The sequence below is a fragment of the Azolla caroliniana genome, unplaced genomic scaffold (assembly GCF_043228905.1).
Source record: "Azolla caroliniana isolate FFs.n. ecotype wild unplaced genomic scaffold, voAzoCaro1.0.p SCAF_48, whole genome shotgun sequence".
Lineage (NCBI taxonomy): Eukaryota > Viridiplantae > Streptophyta > Polypodiopsida > Salviniales > Salviniaceae > Azolla > Azolla caroliniana.
The window spans coordinates 163,283-182,209 of NW_028230483.1; the positions used below are offsets into that span (position 1 = coordinate 163,283).

Below are 18,927 nucleotides of genomic sequence, written 5' to 3' on the forward strand. Positions count from 1 at the left end.
AAGTTTTTCAACCTTTAAAAAACATTTCTAACAATGCCATCAAGAAGTTCGATTCAATTAATACAACCATGTATTAACGAAGAATATCTACAACAACATATAACAAGAGGTAAAGAGTGCATGTCATGGGAAAAAATGAAAATGGAAAAGCATTTATAGGACTGATTTCTCAATCCAATATCATGACTCAAACAAGTCATAGGTGTCCATTGTGTATTTCTGTTACTTGCATGCTCTTTGAAGTGTGAAATCATAGGTGTCCATTGTGTTAAAAATGAAGCTACTTTCCCATTAGTTAAGTAAGATTATTACAAAGAGACTCTACAAGGAGGCTTAAACATAGATCAGGGAATCTCCCTCCGATCAAGTTCAAGAAAATGAGACTAGTTACATCGCCTTTCAGACTGACTACTTAATGTAAGAACCTACAGCTAAAACGGTGCCCTACAATGATAGCTAGTACGAGACAACTCTTGGGGTCGACTGTACAAGGAGGCTTAAACATAGATCAAGGAATCTCCCTTTGATCAAGATTGTATTCTAAATCCTTGGCTCTTCGTACTATTTACATTGCTAATTTTGGTTGTAAAATGGTGAGATCATTATTCTCACATATTCTCCAACAAGAAATCATAGGTGTCCATTGTGTTAAAAATGCTCTTTGAAGCAAGATTGCTTTGGTTTAACCTAGTCAGTTCATGTGCTGCAAGAGGCTTCTATTGTCCTATCAAGTTTCAATCCAAAATATCACCACTTGAGAAGAAGAGTGACGTGTTGTAACAGCTTTTGTGAGACGGTTTTGCTTTTCGATGAGGTCTTGTGGAGTTGGTCATAACATCTATCTATGACAGAATGGTATCCAATTCAAACCCAGATGAGCACATGACTCTTGCATCCTCATCAAGTATTCCATCAGTTTAGGTTTTCTCAAGCATAAATATGAGATAAAAAGAAACATTTTCATGGCATGCATGTGGAGATCACATGCAACTCTCGATGCTCTATTACTATATAAAGATAAAAGCATGATACAATTATCAAATGACATGTGTATGATATTTACATTTTCCAGAAACTGGAGATGTTTCTCTACAGAAGAATACCATGCTATTCATCCAATATATACAAAAAAGAATATACAAGGAACAAGCCCACTTCCCAACTGCAAAGCATAAATTTCACATGATCTGAAGAAGACATATACACACAGAGTTTTGACTAGAAGTATACGCCGAAAATCTGACAAGTGCTACCCCTCAAATCCAGAATTCATGCTTTGATACGAACTACAAACGAACCTGTCAAAATAAAGGAGGAACATCTCCATTTAAAAAACTATGTTTGTATAAGTTTAAACCACTCTTATTTCTTTATGCTACTTAAAGATATGGCCTTTTTACATTGAATAAGGTACACATTGATTTATTAGTCCAATAATCTTTGTTGTAAATGAGATGGCAAAAAAACAAGATTTCATTGTTTTCATTATCAAAGATTGGATGATATCGACTTGCCATGGTTCTAACATGTACTCCAGCAGCCTGATTAAGTGTTTACATATGACAAGTATAGGGGAATAGGGCTCAGGTGAAGCAGCTAACTTTAAAGTAAAAGAGCAGCACAAACATAACAGTGGAGTATAAGGTTAATGCTCAATAATAATAAAAATAAATATAATAGAAGGCATTGAAACCAGAAGTGAAAAACAAAACAGAATATGCAAAACTGGATTTATAAGAGAAAAAGCAAAAGACTTTATAAAAGGTGAATTCTTATTCTCCTCCACAGCATTGAAAACCAATTCCTGCATCAATGCATTTTACACTTGCACAAGCAGTTCAAATGTTTATATTATTATATAGTGTTCCTTGATCTCCAAGGTTTGATAGATTATAGAACTCATCGTCGTCAACCGATTAACAACAGTTAATTTCCACTGACTCGGTATGCAGAAGAAATTAACAAAGTAGCACATCGCATGAAGGGTCACGTGAGCCCTCTAATGATATGAGCCATGGCTTGTAAAGATCGAGATTTTTGTAATCTTGGTCTCTCTTCAAGAACCAATTTTCTCCATGCAACAAGGAGGTCCACATACAAAATAATAGGGTGGTTTCCTCACTTTTAACAATGCTAACTATTTCTTAGCATAACTCGGACATATGTGTCAATCACTTAACCAGTTTTGTTTTAAAGAGCACTATATTCTGACCAAGACCTCTCCATAAAGCATTTGGATGAAACCTCTTTCAATTTAACGCCAAATACACAGTGGTGAAGATGTTTGAAAAGTTGTAGTTCACTCAACAGAACAGATTTTCAATGTTATGATGTCACTTCTAGCTTTTGCAACCATGAGAATCCATTTCTAGAAGTGAAACTTGCCAACAGACACAATCCTCACCAATTAAACTTAATTTTAACTTCACTCCATTTGCTCATGCTATTTGAATCCTCTAATATTTGATATACAATATATTTTCATTCAGCATTATCAAGTTCACAAATTTACCTCAGTTGAGCTTTGGCCAGACTATGGACTTTATCATCATATACCTTTGTCGTTCTCTTTCATATCTTCAGCAGAACCCTCACAAGAACTCTCTAAACCATCAACGTGTGATGGTTAAGCAAACTCAATCTGGTAAACACCAAGTATAGGGATGAGAATACATCATAACCCATCATCAGGCTATGGATGTATCAATATGAAAGGTACAAATCTTCAAGAACGCAAGGTTTCATTCCAAACTATAACTGGCTGTGAGCATTTTTGCTTTATTAATCTTAAGGGATTCCATATGCTCTAAGGAGTTGGATTTGCACCATATATTCCGAGATGTGAAGGATATATAATCATGGTAGGATTGTTATTTCTGGTCCACGTTTTTGTGAATTGAGTTTTTGGGTCAACCAATCATACATCTTTTGGAGGACTGGTCTGACAACCAAAACTGGATTGTGTTCAAATCACAGACATTCAGTATATGTTCAGATTTACTTGAATGAGGCTAACCTAATGCATGCGTTTCAGAGGACTATGATCTAATAAACAAAATCAAATTGTGCTGCAAAACAACCATGTTCAGAATATTGAGAGTACCATTAGTATATGACCTCAGGAAGATATGATGGTAAATACACAAATCAGTTATTGCTTGTAGTGAATTAAAACAATGATTACGATACTGTCAATCCAAGGGACAATGTACTTACATGCAGGAAGTCTCACAACCTCAGCAGAAACGTCACATGGAACTCCAATATTTGTCAGTGCCCCACGAATTAGACCACATGGGAAGTAAAGATAATCACTAGCTGCTCTTGCTTCTAATGCAGTATTGTTAGAGACAGAATCTTCTGCAGAAGTTTCATCCTTGCTGTCTGGTGGAGCATCTAAAGATATGCATGTTAGCCATCGGAACTGATTATCCTGTAGAACAAATACACCCTGCACGAAGAGGGTAAACAACTTGTCAGAATTATGCGATATATTATAGCCAAATTTGACTGGGGTACATTAAAAATAGCGCACATACTGGGTCTTATTAAACTCCAACTTACACGATGATTTGTCTTCAAGTTATCCACTTGCTTCTTAAATATTTCTGCCCAGAAATCCTTGCATATGAATTTGATTGCTTCCAGATGGTCAGTAAACCAGGGTCGTTCTTTTGTGTATCTGAATAGTTGAAGAAGATGTATTGAAAACGTGAAATCAAAAGCAACGGAAACCATAACTAATGAATGCAATAATGGATGGGAGTATTCCTGGAAAAAGAAGAAATCGGACCAAATAAGCAAAAGGAAAACCATAGCTAACGAATGCAATAATGGATGGAATATTCTGGGACAAGAAGAAACCAGACCAAATATTTGGAAACACTTTCATCTCGAGCCAGAAACCTCCACCGATGAACAGGAAAATGCAGTAAATAGCAGGACGAGGTGTAGGAACGGGATATGGAAAAAGAGCAGATGAGACGTTTTTCAACTGGTTTTCAATTAGTTTTCGACTCGTTTTCAACAAAGAAACTTCCATGGAGTAAATAAATCTGAAGAGCATTGGGAAAGCAGACCTTGGGAGTTTCACAGAAGATCTAGGTAGTAACAGGAAAAATACAGAAAAACGATCGAGTAGAGAAGGAAAATAAAACCAAAAAAAGAAAGGAGGTAACAGAAATATTTAAGAAGCTATTACCTTTCAACCAGTTGTGATCCAACCTGGTAACCCATGGATTCTAACCGTCTTCCAGGCAGCTCAGGCTTAACTTCAGAACGAGGATGAGGATGAAGACGAAGAAGAAGAAGAAGCTGGTCTCTTCTTGAACAATAGGTGTCAACCATCGCCATGGCCAAGTAATCGAAGCAGCTCTCCGCGACCTCCCTCCGTCCAAGTGCAGTACGCCGCATCATCAATACCGCGAAGCACAGACAGACAGATCACAGAACAGATCACAGACAGACAGAGAGGAGAAGGCAGAGCGATTAGAGAAAAACATGATTCTGACTGAGACGACGGCAGGTGAATGCCGTGGGATATGGCGGATGGCGATGATGGTCACGTGACTGAGATGGCCGGCCCCAAAAATGGGCACGTGAGCGATAATGGGCATGACGGCATGCATATGGTCACGTGACTGAGATGGCCGGCCAAAATGGCCACGTGACCGATCGATCTGGGCACCGACGGCCATATGGGATGGTTGGCCAAAATAGTCATGTGACCGATATGGGCTGACGCCCATATGGTCGCATGACGGAGGCCGAGGGTCCACTAGGGATCGGCAACGGCTCGGCTCAAGCCTAAACCGTTTGGCTTAGCCGGCTTAAAGCAGCTTAGCGGCTCGGTTTAGGCTTGTTGAACTTGCCTTAATGGTTTGAGCTCGGATCGGATCGGCTTGAACCTCGCCAAACCGGCTCAAGCTGGATAAGCCGTTTAGAAACTTTAGAGAGAGAGGGGGGGGAGATAGAAAGAGAGGGAGGGAGGGAGAGAGAGAGAGAGAAAGAAATATATATATATATATATATATATTAACTTCTTCTAAGGCCAAATTTGGCCCATGAGACAATTGGTTTACAACAAAAATGAGTGTTTATCCAATCATCAAAACTAAAATAAAAGAAGAGAAAGAGAGGTTTCCAAACCGGTTCGGTTCAAGTTTGAGATCGCCAAAACGGTTTAGGCTTAGCCGGTTTGGATTGGATCAGGCCAAACCAACTAGCCGATCCCTAGGGTCCACATATAAGTTATGTGACCTTTGAAAATTTGGGTTTCGAAGTAAAAACAAATCTAGGGGGGGATGTAACCTCCTCATTAGAGCGAGAGGAATGTCTCGATTAGAATGATGTTTGGGACACTGCCACCGCCATGGCGAGGCTCTCACTAACAATAGCTCTTGTTTGTGAATTTGCTTCCGGGGCATGATCTTAGGCAATATTCGGTGGTGGTATGGGGTGCCAATGATGTTTATGGTCCATATCAATTCCTTTGCTTGAGGGAAAGTGTCTTGCATCCATTTCATTCATTGATCATATGTTATTTTATTAATGATTAGTTCTATAACTACATCACCCTTCAAATGCTTTACACCCCACACTTTTTCCTTGCACATTCAATTTGACATTAAAAAATGTTGCCTTCCATCCATTGCAATGTCATGCCAAATCATCATGCTATAGAATACAAATGATTGGATATAAAAGTCATCAAGTGTAAGCTTAAAGTTTAACGTTGCATGAAAGTGAAGATGGTTACATGGTGAACAAACGCCAAAGTGTGGATCATATGCGATCGTGTCTCATGCATGTGATTTGGGTGCATGTTATACCCACATCAAACAAGTGTAAGGGGACTTTGATCCAACCCACCCATCTCAAACGATGGAGCGAAAACATTCATTTGATGTGCATGTTTTAGTGTGAGACGGAATTGTTAAAGATAGATGGGCCATTGAGCATGATGGTAATACACTAGTCATGAATTATATTTGGGAAATCTAGTAACAATTAATGCATATTCAATTAACATTATTACAATAAACACATACTCATTTACGTTGATGGGCTTTGCTCCAATTTATGCAAATCGAGATGGGCTTAATTATAGCACCTACACGATAACCTACCTTGCACTTTATACAAAAGGAGTGAATACATATTAATATTTCCAAAATTTTGAGGGGTAGATTTGATGGGTTTTGTAAACTTATGACACGTTCATAATCTAAAAGATAAATACCTCTCCTTATGGTTGTACCATTGAAACTAGAATTTCAATCATCCAAACAAATCCATAAAGTAAACAACGTGAAAACAATAAGTTTTCCTTCATACATTCTCTTTCATTTGTTAATATAGTTAAACATGCATATTATCGATGCAATCAATAAGAATAGATGGCAACCAATGTTGTTTATGAATCGACGTGTGAGTATAAATAATGTCCCGAACATATATATGGACAACAATGTGTAATATACACAAAAAGGGATATTTCGTTCAAATAAATGGGAATATAACTAGACTTCTGATATCAATTCTTAATACAAAGGGAAGGTTATATGTGCAATTTCCCATTATCGGAAAGACAATGGGGTATCTTCATAGGTGGGAAATCAAAATTTCTCCTTTCTTATTTTTTATTTGATGTATACAAAGAATGGTAAATGCAAACTTGGGTGAAGAGGAGTTATCCTCAATGATGATGATTGCATGGTCATGGATGCTCACTTTCTTCTTTGCCACCAATACACCCTAAAACAATGTGATTTAATCAGTATCTCTATTCACATCCATCTAAAGTTGAACAACTATTTTTCTTAGAGGTGATATGTCTAAGAGAAAAGTGTGAAAAGGTAACCAACCGTAAAGGGATGGTTTGGGTGTATTATATATGTACATCATGGGAGGTATATATTTGGAAATCTCCCTTAGTTCACTAGATGATGTGCAAAAAATCACTAGAGCTTTCCTTTTTTTGATGGTTACATACATAGTTGGAAACATATTTGAAACCTTAAAAAGAGGATTCGTGCGAAAAGGAGTTTTCTTCATCTACAACTATTTATCAGCCCCATGTTAGTTCTTCATTTCCATTGTCACGTAGAGACAAATGACTAAGACAAAGATAGATAGATAACATAGACAATCACAAAGAGGATTCTTCTTTGTCTTGTCCTCCACTTTGCCTTGGCTCCAGGGGGGGGGGGGGGGGGGGGGATTAGGGTTGCTATCCAACCATTCATTTGTCAGCCTGAGGGACGTCAACACTTTCTTTGTTTTCATTCCTAGCGATAAGCATTAAGCTAGCACGAGCATCATTTTCCTTAGCTTCGTATTCATGTCCATACATCCATGTCCTCGAGCACGCACCTTATGAAGAGAAATACTCGCCGATGGACCACATGCCCCTCTCTCTCTCTCTAGCATTTTTTATTAACATAATTAGTTTACCCTAGTGGTAAGTTGTTACACTACAAGCTTTACATCTTGGGTTTGAGACCTGATTGTCTTACCTATCTATTAGACACTTCATACATACCTCATAATTCACTAGATGCCATTGTGGAATGTAGGGTTTGAACCCATGATGTCCTGGTCTTCCATTGGGCAACCTTACCTCGTAACTCACTAGATGCCACTGTGGAATGTAGGGGTTGAACCCATGACCTCCTGGTCTTCCATTGGGCAACCTTACCTCATAATTCACTAGATGCCATTGTGGAATGTAGGGGGTTGAACCCATGACCTCATGGTCTCCATTGGGCAACCTTACCAACAGAGGAGGCTATGGAGGAAGTGGAGGGGTATTCTTGCAATTTCCATAAACTCACACAAAAGCGAAACCAGAGAAATGAAGAGGCCTTCCTCCTCCACTTCATTCTCTCTCTATCTCTATCTCTCTCTCTCTCTCTTCGTCTTCGTCTCTCTCCTTCCTCCATTCTGTTTCTTTCCGTGCAGAGAAAGCTACGCAGGCACAGACGCAGACGCAGAGAAAACCTTCCCTTTCTCTCTCTCGCTCCCCTCCTCTGTGCCTGCCACTGCCTTGCCTGGTCTTATCGCCATGAGTGCCGTCGCCATGGCTGTCGACTCCCCTTCCCCCCTCCCTCACCAACACCCCCCTCCCTCCCGCCCCCCCCGCCCCTCGCCTTCCCTCCGACCACTTCGAAGAAGAAGATCTTTACGTCCGTTACAAGTCCCTCTCCAGGCAGCTCGAGTTCCTCGACATCCAGGAAGAGTACGTCAAAGAAGAGCAGAAGAACCTGAAGAGAGAGCTCCTTCGGGCTCAGGAGGAGGTGAAACGTATACAGTCGGTGCCTTTGGTGATCGGACAGTTCATGGAGATGGTGGATCAGAACAATGGAATCGTTAGTTCAACCACTGGATCAAATTACTATGTTCGGATTCTGAGTACCATCGACAGAGAGCTTTTGAAGCCGTCTGCTTCGGTTGCTCTCCATCGGCATTCTAATGCTCTCGTGGATGTGTTGCCTCCCGAGGCTGACTCGAGCATCTCTCTCCTCAGCCAGTCCGAGAAGCCAGATGTTACCTACAATGTAAGTAATTAGATAATACTTCCAAGGTTTTGTAACACTGTGAATTCCCTCAATTATTTATATCTACAATGTAATTGATCAGATAATGCAATATACATATTCTGGCATGTGAAATGTTTGGAAAATATATATTGCTCTTTAATTTGCATTTGATTAGCATTTAAGATTTAGGGTTTCATATATTGTTTTGTTCTGATTTATTGTATTTTGTTTTGGATTGTTGTGTATATCCCTACCTACTTGAATTTGTTTACTGCTGGTTCGGAATTTTCTATTTTGTTCTGTCCATGTTTTGTAATCTTGTTTACTTGGAGAAGCAAAAGAGTATGCTCAAATGCATTTTCATTTTTTGCAAATATTTCTGAATTTGGTTTACTTTATGTTTGGGATTTTGTTTATTGTAAGAAACCTAATATTCCATGTGTTGTAAGTCATTTTTTGTTTATTGCTTTTTGGAAATTTTGTTTTGTTAGAGAAGCTGGGTGATACCTACACTGAAATGAGAAACCATACATGCACGTCCTTCCCTTGATGTGACATGTTTTAAATATTGTTGAGTTTGAGAAGCCTGATATAATGATGGTATACATACATCCATAGTTTTTCCTTGAATTGGAAATTTGTTTTGTCATTTACATTGTAAGTGTCAAAACACACGTGTGATGCTTATACATTTTCATCTAGAGAAATGTTTTGAGTTTTGTTAGTCCATTCTTGTAGTTTGTCCAGTCTGAGAATCTGAATGTTATCTACAATGTAAGTGATCAGAGTGTACACATATTTTCCTTTGCTTCAATGATTTTGGAATTCATTTAGTCTGAAAAGCAGGATATGGTGGTAATTATTCTGATCCCAAGAGTGCATTTTTTATTATTATGAACCCTGGCATGTAGGAGCTTAAATGAATCATTACTTTTTGACCTCTTTCTATTCAATTGCTGACAGGACATTGGAGGATGTGATATTCAAAAGCAGGAAATTCGTGAGGCTGTTGAGCTTCCTTTAACTCATCATGAACTATACAAACAAATTGGAATAGATCCCCCTCGAGGTGTTCTATTATATGGGCCTCCAGGCACAGGAAAAACAATGTTGGCAAAGGCTGTTGCTAATCACACAACTGCTGCATTTATTCGAGTTGTCGGTTCGGAGTTTGTACAGAAATACCTGGGAGAGGTAATATGTAAAAATAGTTACCACGTCTTTTTAAGTGTATTGTGTTATGGTCTGGCGTGAGAAATTGAGTTGAGTATTAAGGAGAATAAGGTAAAACAAGTTTATATTTCAGCAATCTAAAAAGAATGTATTCTGTAAAACTTACAGAAGGTGACTACATACAAGATGGTTTGAGGTTTGTTCGATTCAAGGTGATTTGATTATCCTGATCCACAGTCAAACAGCTAATGTTATTGCTAAAGTTAGCATGACTAATGCAGACATGTTAAACTGGCCACAAAGTTGCAAGTGACTGTATTGTACTGGTCTGCTGAAAACTCAAACCTTTGATATTTGCAACTGTGGAAGAAACTTATGTGATAGCTGAAAGGAGAAAAGAGCCAGGGATAAAAAGCAAATAATAAAAAGAAATCCATTAGATTCTTTGAAATAGAAGATAATTACACACATAAGTAATAGAGGAGGAACATCCAGGTAGATGGCAGGAGATAAAAAGAATAAAGCCAAAACTAATTCTTATGTATGAGTCACCTTTGATGCTAGGACAAACAGTAAGCTGCAGTAATCAATATGAAGCTTCAGTGTTTATGTGTTATATTCTACATTTTGAAATCTCTTCAAAACTGTCACAATTGATATCACAATCACTGTCAACCTCTTCATTAATTCATCGCTTAAATAGATAGATCCACTTCTACGATTTCTTTCTTCACTGCATGCAAAAATAGCCAATGTATTCATCTCAATTTTTATCTTTAGGTGCAAGGTTAAATGCCTGTTTGGAATGTATCTGTACAATTTTAGTGTGCTGTTTGATAGACAAACATTTCTGAAGAATTTATTTCTGTTTCTTCTCATGCCGCCTTGAGTTAGGATGTTTTTTCTCAGAGTTTGGGTGAGGCTTTTCTTTTCTTTAGTTTATAGGCATTCCATATAAAATTCCACCATGTGAATGAACTTTGGAACTGTCTTGTCCTTCAAAGGGAGGGGAGGTGGTGAGGGGAGGAAGAATGATGTGAAATAGAAATGTTGAGCATAGTATTGCTAAAGTGACACTGTTCATTGTCTTAGGGTCCTCGAATGGTCCGGGATGTTTTCCGTCTTGCCAAAGAAAATGCCCCAGCTATCATTTTCATAGATGAGATAGATGCCATCGCTACTGCCCGTTTTGATGCACAGACAGGTGCTGACAGAGAAGTGCAACGTATCTTGATGGAATTGTTAAATCAGGTGCTTTTAATGTTTTATATTTGAATTCATTTTTGCTTCATATTTGTTTTCTTCAATACTCATGCGGTAGTGAAAGTGGGCTTCTTCCTTCTAGATGGATGGTTTTGACCAGACAGTGAATGTCAAAGTAATAATGGCTACTAATCGTGCTGATACACTGGATCCAGCACTACTGCGTCCAGGAAGATTAGACAGGAAAATTGAGTTTCCATTACCAGATCGGAGACAGAAGCGGCTTGTGTTTCAGGTCATTTCTTGCCTTACAAGTAGTGAAGCTAAGCATACTTCCAATATATTCATGTTTCTTAACAGTAGGTTATACAGGTTTGCACTGCGAAAATGAATCTCAGTGATGAGGTTGATCTTGAGGATTATGTGTCGCGGCCAGATAAAATCAGCGCTGCAGAGGTATGTGAATCTTGTGGTTTTGATTAGAAATCAGAATAATGAATGAACATGATTTGGCAAGTGGTTGTAGAAAACCCTCGGAAGAATGCAGTATAGAATATAGGTTCTGAGAGCAGTGTAATGTGTTTACTAGCATCTGGCTTACTAAGAAAGAGATAATCTATAGTTTTAAGAGTTCCACATTTGGTAAGCCTTTTGCAAAGCCAAACGTAAGTATTAAAGTTTTTGACGTCTCTAAAGATAGGGGAATCTTTTGTCTATTGAATTTAATTAGTGCAAGTCTCTTATTGGTTTCAAAAGGTTAATTCATCATAATATTTAGAAATCAGAGGGGTAGTGCAGCATGTAATGTCTTGTTTAATATATTTTGTAAGAGCATAATTATGAGCTTATTTAGATAGTTATGATAATTTCTTTTTATTATTCTCTACTAGTATCTCACATGAGGAGTTATTTGTGTCCATATGCTGCAGATTGCAGCCATCTGTCAAGAAGCTGGATTACATGCTGTTAGGAAGAACCGATATGTTATACTTCCCAAGGATTTTGATAAAGGCTACAGGTCCAATGTGAAGAAATCAGACACTGATTTTGAGTTTTACAAGTAGATTTAAAAAAATTTGTTAGGCCATATTAGAAAATGAAAAGTCTTGAGACATGATAGAGGTACTTGGCCATTGATAATATATATGATTATTTGCAAATCTTCTTATTCTTTTCTGAAGAAGAGTAGAAGGGAGAAACAGATTCAGGTCATTTGAGTAGCATATGCCATTCAAAACTCTCCTGAAGGGGAGTGATGGGTGTTGTTTAAGTGTTCGCTTGTGCTGTATAACTGTCTGAGGATGATGGGTAATGAATAGTCCAAATCATTAATTTGTTTAAGTCATTTTAACACTTGTTGTAGTTTTGAAGTGTTGTGCTTGCTGTTGATTAGTAAGAATATCTAAAGTTCACATGTGGTTCAAAGAATGTAAACTAGTTCAATGCAGGTGGTCTTTTTTAATGAAAGCTGATCCACACAGGAATTGATGTTAATAAGTTCTAGTTCCTTATCAGTAAAACTTTCTTAATCTACATTTATGGACATGATAGTGTCTATTTGCGTAGCTTGCAAATCTATTTTAAATATTTGGTGATTTGTTGCGTTTCAACTGTTAACTATGTCCATGCAAGTGCTATTCTTATCTCTTTTTGTCTAGGTCTCTCTACACTCGTCTCTCCAAAGTCTGATTCATTTCAAGTACCCTGCATTGAATTATGAATTGCTTGCATAAGTGGAAAAAGAATCCTCTTTGTATTCTTAGTATCCTAATACCAATCGTATCTTAATATGTTAATTATGTACATGAATGGGCTTGAGCACTTGTAGAAATGAAATTGCTTTATCATTGAAACAAGCATTTGGAGCCACTAGGTGGTCTCAAAATGGAATAAAAATTCATTTGATGATAGGGAAAAAGTTTTGTGCTATAGTAAGGTTCCATTGTGAAAAAGTTTGTGGGAAACAAATATCGATACAATATCTTCTCCCAATGATGGTGTTCATGTAACCCTACACTTTAGCCTCACATCATCTTCCTCTTTTGAGTACTACAATAATTCATAACAACTCAATCACCTAGATTCGTCAATCCCTATCATGATTTGTTTGTATATTTTCATTGTTACATGATACATTGCTCTTAGGTGTTGATGAAAATATCTTTTAACATATGCAAAATAATAAACCATTGGGAAACATAACTCCTTAAAGCAACCAATATACAACATAAGATTATTCATTGTTCTTATTATTGTCCAAGGACCACATTTCGTATGACTAAGAGTGATATTGCCGAACCCTTTTATAACAATAATGCCGGTGACACTTTCAGTTGTTCTTCTTGTAGAAGGAGCACCCACATTTTCAAAGGCACTACTTAAAGAGGCTTGAATTCTTGGTTCAAAGGAACATAATGTAATCTCATCGCAAAACACAAACAACCTTTTCTACTTAGACAATATCTAAGGAAACACAACATTCTCCGAATCTTCTGAGTGGTTTTTGCTTAAATCTCTTTTCACAAGATCATTACATTCGAAAGTATGCCACAACATGGAGTTTTTCTTTTCCCACTTTGTTTGGCATTGTATGAGGAATTTTTTGGAGTTAGTGTCCAAGGAACTAAACACACACACACACACACACACACAAAATAAAAAATAAAAAAAATTTGATAGTAAGGTATGGACTTGCAAAAAAGATTGATCACCTGAGACCTAGCTGCCATGGCCAATTTGACTTTAACTCGTGTCTTGCACTAGTAGTTTAGCTACGCCATACACACCGAGGCTAACACCCACACCCACACCCACACCCCGCAATCTCCAAGGAAACACAACATGTTCCAAATCTTATGAGCGATGTTTTGCCTAAAACTCTTTCCACAACACCATTGCATTGGAAAGTATGCCATGGCATTGAGGTCTTTTTCTAGCCCCCGCTTTATTTTTCAAGTGTCATGAGGAGGATTTTGTTTGGAGTTGGTGTGCAAGGAACCGGAGGGCCAAGAGTCAGGTTCAGCAAGAGGCCCCCGACCGACCGGCCGGCCATCAAGCAATTCGTGTGTCGTGTGTCGAGCAATCCTCTCCTCTCCTTTCTTTCTTTCAGTCTTTTCTTTTCTTTTCATTTATGGGCAAATAAATCATCTATGTATGTATCTTGATTCTTTTCTTTGGTTAGTGAAGTAAGTAAGAAGATAGTAGAGTGTGTGTGTGTCTGTAATACTTTGATTTTCTAGAACTCAGAAAGTCTGTCTTGTCTGTCTGTGTTCCTTTCGTTTTCGAGAAGCTCTCCCCGGCTATGGCGAGCCTCTTCACTTCCCACATTCCCACGCCCCACCGCCGACGGACCTCCCTCTCTCCTCTGCTCCCTTCTCCTCCCTCCCTCAGAAGACCAGTAGACGTAATTCGTGTCGGCCGCAGAGCATCACGCATCATCCCTCTGCAGCTCCTCAGAAATGTCCGATCTTCTTCTGTTGTGAAAGAAGCTATTCCTTCGGAGAGCAAGGTCCCTGAATCCCTCACAGCCAGAAGCTCCTCAAGGTAATACCATCCCGATGATGACTATATGTATATGCATTCCTTCTTCCGGCTCATTATTGCTTTACAAAAGGAGGAGTTTGGTTTGGTTTCAAATATTATGATCCCGTTTGGTTTGGTTTTGGTTCGGTTTTGAATTTCATGGTTTAGCGGTTTAGTGGCTTATCGGTTTTGGTTTGGTTTGGTTTTGAATTTCACACTTTAGCGATTTCAGCTTATGTGGTTTGGTTTAAAGGTTTATAGGTTTGGTTTGGTTTTGATTTATGATAAACCGATTTGGTTTGGTTCTAAATTTTTCATAAACGGTTTGGATTAAATGGCTTCATAAAATTTAAACAGTTTGGTTTGGTTTTTAATATAAATAAATGGTTTGGTTTGGTTTCAAGGCCAAGAAACCGAACCGAACCGCGCCCATTGCTATTTATAAGTTTGTTTGCAACATTTGTATAAATCTTTGTCATTGTCTTTAAGTAGGTCATGCCTGTGATTTTGTCTCGCCTGTGTGCGTGCGTGTGTCTGTACATACATTTACTGATTTCCTCTAAATTCATGGTAAGTTCTCGTCACTTCTTTTTATTTAACTCTTGCTTGGGTTCACCTATGAAATCTGGTAGAAAACGCAATATTTTCTTCCAAAATTTCTATAACAAGGTTATTTGCATGCTTAGAACTGGAGTTGAGCTCTTTCTGTGGTATATGTGTGTGGGTGGTTGATATTGGAACTTGCGTTCTGGAAAGTTCCACAGAGGTATTAATGATTTCTCATAACTTAATATTATTTCATACTTTCTTGCTTTTGGCTCTGCTTCATGTGTGAATGTGTGTAAAAAGTATGCATCTGCTCAAAATTGTATGTGTGTATATGTCTTTGTTGAAAAAATCGTCTTGAACTTGCTGATCAGGAATATGTATTACATTACAAATTCCAGCATAAACATAACATTTTCTATTGAGTTCCTGTAAATTTGGCTTTTTTCCTCTTAATTCCATAGTTTTTACGCATGAAAAGGATACAGTTTGGGTTCTTAGTAGTGAAGGACTGCCAAATATTTGGATCACAACTATTTTCGTTTTATTTTTTATGCAGAGTCAAACGTTACACTCTTTCTGTTTATGTGGGTGATGAGAGTGGGATGATCAACCGCATTGCTGGGGTTTTTGCAAGAAGAGGTTATAATATCGAATCATTAGCAGTTGGACTTAATAAAGATAAAGCTCTATTTACTATTGTGGTTTCGGGCACTGATCGTGTACTTCAACAAGTTATGCAACAGCTTTACAAGCTTGTGAATGTTATGCAGGTATTGCGTGCATTTAACTTTTCAATAATTGCAACACAGTCTATTTGGGAGTTAAAAGTGTGTTGAAAATTGAGCTGGAGCATTGCACATTTGTTTCAGATGGAAAATTTTCTGCTCGTTTAATTCCTAAACTTCCATTAAATTGCTGATTGGTGATGATTATGCACTCTTTGTAGCCGTTCACATGAATATCAACAAATGGTCATTTATAGAAGACCTGTTCTTTTACATAAACCTCATTTTGATGAACATCACAGAAAACTGTCTCACCCTCAAAACACCTCATTATTGCCAGAAGTGTACAGCCCTTATGCCCTATAAGGGCTGTACACTTCACCACCCACGCCACCTTCACCCTCACTCTTGCCAGGCCCATCCTGTTGCAGTTGTTGGAAATTATTTGAACAGAAACAGAGTATGAGCGTGGTGTTAAAAGGAGACGAGGATCTTGTTTGCAGGATGTACCCTTGAATGAACGGTACTAAAATTAATGATAGTTAATGTAATTTTGGCATGTATAGTCATCAACATATGTCAACACATACATTAGTAATTAGAAATTACCAACCCAAACAAATGGTAGTTTAATCAACATATGTCAACCCTTGAGGAAATTCAGGTGATGTCAAATCACTCCCACGTTCTCAGCTGTTACGAGCTTTCAGCTCTTTCTCATGGATTCACAAGTGTCCTAATAATGATATCTGGTAGGAATAAGTGAATGGAAGTCTCCATGGTGTGTTTGGAAGGATGGCGATGCTTATATTTCAAACTTACGTCCACTGAGCCATGTTATATTTGAGAATCTCCTCAGATGCCTGCATTGGTAAAAACTCATAAGTAAATATGTTGTATCTGTCTCATGATGTATGATGTAACACACACAGGAAGGATGCTACAAAATGTCGGAAACAAATTTCAGGAAAGACAATAGGAGAGCTTATATGCCAAAAATAGATAGACATTGGAACATCATTTTTATCCCGAAGTGTAGTTTTCCCATAAGCCTGGGAATCAGGATTTGAAGTTCAGAAAATCTCAGATCATATCAGTATACACCTACATTTATCCTCATCTGTTGTTCGACCAATTCTATCTTGGTTGAACTGATCTGATATATGCTCCAATTTCCCTTTATTTTTCCTGAGAAAATGTAGCAGATTTTTCCTTGAGTTTATAAGATCACTAGAGGTGTTGCCAATAATCGTGAACAGTGATAGGACTTGCTTGTGCTTGCATAGCTTGCTTGCAAAAGGCTGGCCTTGGGTATTATTCACACATTTGAGTATTTATTTGAAAATTGTTTAAAAAGTGGGGTCTATTTTTTAAATTAACAGAAGGCTGATTATCTACGGATCGATTCTCATTTTGGTCCAGAACTGCAGAATTATTGTTTTCTCCATTTACTGGTTCAGGAGACTTAAGTTTGACTTCAGTATGATCATCTTCTGTTCATAGAGTGATTCCTCTATATGCAGTTTCCTAGTTTATGAATACTCGATCTTGTTTTGTGTTTCCAATCTTCTTGTTCTTTCGGTTTTCATTGTGACGTAATGTGATTGATTCTAGGGCATTTTGACAATATGTGATATGTCTTCAATTAGTCTGAAAGAAGAGTTCCAGATATTTTCATATTTTCAGCATATAATGGAGTGAATTTCAGGTTGAGGATTTGTCGAAAGAACAACGTGTTGAAAGAGAACTTATGCTAATCAAGTTGGGCGTGACAGCTGCAGAGAGAACTGAGGTCTCATCCCTTTTTCATTAATTGGCCTGATATAACCTTGCTGCTCATTTTTTTATTTCTTGGAAATCTCACTGCATTTCAAAATGTAAGAACACATTTACTCTAGATAAAGTGTGTTCAAACTCTGATTTTGTTGTGCAGGTACTTGGGCTTATAGACATATTTCGTGGTCGAGTTGTTGATGTCTCAGAGGACACACTGACAATCGAGGTAGATCTTAAGCAATGAAGCTAGAATCTGAGTTTTTTAGTAATTAAATTGTCACCCAAGATAATAGCCATGTTTGTGCTACAAGCTATAAGATCATATTGTGGTACAGTTAACGGGTGATCCAGGAAAGATTGCTGCCTTCCAGAGATCTGTGCACAAATTTGGCATCAAAGAAATTGCAAGGACAGGAAAGGTATCTGCTTGTAAACTAAAACACCATTTATGGGTTTTCTGATAATTCAATTGAGTTCTAATAAACACTTTATTTCATTATATTTTGCACATATAGATTGCATTAAGAAGAGAAACATTGGGACATACTCTCCCATCAAGAAGAATGAATGGATATGACGAAGTTGATAGAGAACCACAAGAAAAGATGCCAACTGCTGGAGGATCTTCTCTATCCTTAAACGTTGACTTGCCATCCAAGGTAAGTTTTTTTTATATTTGTTTCTCCATATTGTATGAGATCTGCAATATCTAACATTTCTATAATGCTACATCTGACATTTCCTACTTAATTGGTCAACTGGATTTGTTGGCATTTTGCATCATAGCAGGGAAATGGTGGCAACATCTACAATGTTGTTTAGAATAGACCATTATATTTGTGTTAAAATTTCTGAAAATGATTTCCCAGGAGAATCTTTCCTTACATATAGTCAACAATCAACAATGGGCTAAGATACGCTGAAATGCAAGACAATCAAATATTATAAATATAAGTTTACTATCCCTGCTCTGATATAGTTTGACACATCACCAGATGGATTTATCAAGCTTTCTTATATGGATACACTCTATCTCATGCATTGCCTAGTGTGATAGGGCAATTCAAGAACTTTTCACTTTAGTTAGAGATTGATATAGGTAGATATGCATGCAAATATATGGAAGAATAGATTTCATGATTGTGCCAATAAGATATGGAATTTGAAGAACAATGTATTTGCATGCATTGTTCGGAGATGTGCCCTAGGGTGGATGTTGTAGTCCATATAGCCAGGTTCAATGGACAACATAAAAAGAGGAGAATATTGTGGGTCAAAAGACTATTGGTAAATTATTGCTAGCTATATTTCAGACCTTGGTTTAAGTCCATAGAAGTCCATGTAATTCTTGGTTTGACGATGAATGTAAGGTGTATCTCAAATGGTTTAAGTTCATAGAAGGGGAAAATGAAAATATTGTTGCATGGCACCTATATAAG

At 37.7% G+C, this 18,927-nt stretch overlaps 3 protein-coding genes across 3 annotated transcripts; 2 read left to right on the forward strand and 1 right to left on the reverse strand.

Moving 5' to 3' along the window:
• Positions 1 to 1,004: 1,004 nt before the first annotated feature.
• LOC147849502 (uncharacterized) lies at positions 1,005 to 4,444 on the reverse strand. The gene is made up of 4 exons (XM_087337472.1): positions 4,202 to 4,444; positions 3,565 to 3,682; positions 3,217 to 3,451; positions 1,005 to 1,298 (listed from the first exon to the last, which is right to left on the reverse strand). Exons 1-4 carry the CDS (start codon positions 4,414 to 4,416, stop codon positions 1,270 to 1,272), a joined length of 597 nt encoding a protein of 198 aa, XP_087193598.1. The 5' UTR covers positions 4,417 to 4,444; the 3' UTR covers positions 1,005 to 1,269.
• A 3,606-nt stretch (positions 4,445 to 8,050) lies between these two features.
• LOC147849503 (26S proteasome regulatory subunit 6B homolog) lies at positions 8,051 to 12,267 on the forward strand. Its single transcript, XM_087337474.1, is given in 7 exon segments — positions 8,051 to 8,167; positions 8,169 to 8,558; positions 9,504 to 9,734; positions 10,806 to 10,964; positions 11,059 to 11,211; positions 11,289 to 11,372; positions 11,846 to 12,267. Coding segments are annotated over 7 exon segments (1,254 nt in total). The 5' UTR covers positions 8,051 to 8,065; the 3' UTR covers positions 11,981 to 12,267.
• A 1,906-nt stretch (positions 12,268 to 14,173) lies between these two features.
• Positions 14,174 to 18,216, forward strand: LOC147849504 (acetolactate synthase small subunit-like). Its single transcript, XM_087337464.1, has 6 exons — positions 14,174 to 14,459; positions 15,544 to 15,757; positions 17,421 to 17,504; positions 17,646 to 17,714; positions 17,824 to 17,907; positions 18,004 to 18,216. Exons 1-6 carry the CDS (start codon positions 14,218 to 14,220, stop codon positions 18,199 to 18,201), a joined length of 891 nt encoding a protein of 296 aa, XP_087193590.1. The 5' UTR covers positions 14,174 to 14,217; the 3' UTR covers positions 18,202 to 18,216.
• Positions 18,217 to 18,927: the final 711 nt, after the last annotated feature.

Excerpts from the sequence above, each read along its gene's own strand:
- LOC147849502 (XM_087337472.1), bottom strand. The coding sequence starts at position 4,416 with ATGATGCGGCGTACTGCACTTGGACGGAGGGAGGTCGCGGAGAGCTGC. Across the intron at positions 3,452-3,564 it reads ACTTGAAGACAAATCATCGT|GGTGTATTTGTTCTACAGGA; the intron begins GTAAGTTGGAGT and ends CTCTTCGTGCAG. Across the intron at positions 1,299-3,216 it reads GGTTGTGAGACTTCCTGCAT|GTTCGTTTGTAGTTCGTATC; the intron begins GTAAGTACATTG and ends TTATTTTGACAG.
- LOC147849504 (XM_087337464.1), top strand. The coding sequence starts at position 14,218 with ATGGCGAGCCTCTTCACTTCCCACATTCCCACGCCCCACCGCCGACGG. Across the intron at positions 14,460-15,543 it reads ACAGCCAGAAGCTCCTCAAG|AGTCAAACGTTACACTCTTT; the intron begins GTAATACCATCC and ends TTTTTTATGCAG. Across the intron at positions 17,908-18,003 it reads AAATTGCAAGGACAGGAAAG|ATTGCATTAAGAAGAGAAAC; the intron begins GTATCTGCTTGT and ends TTGCACATATAG.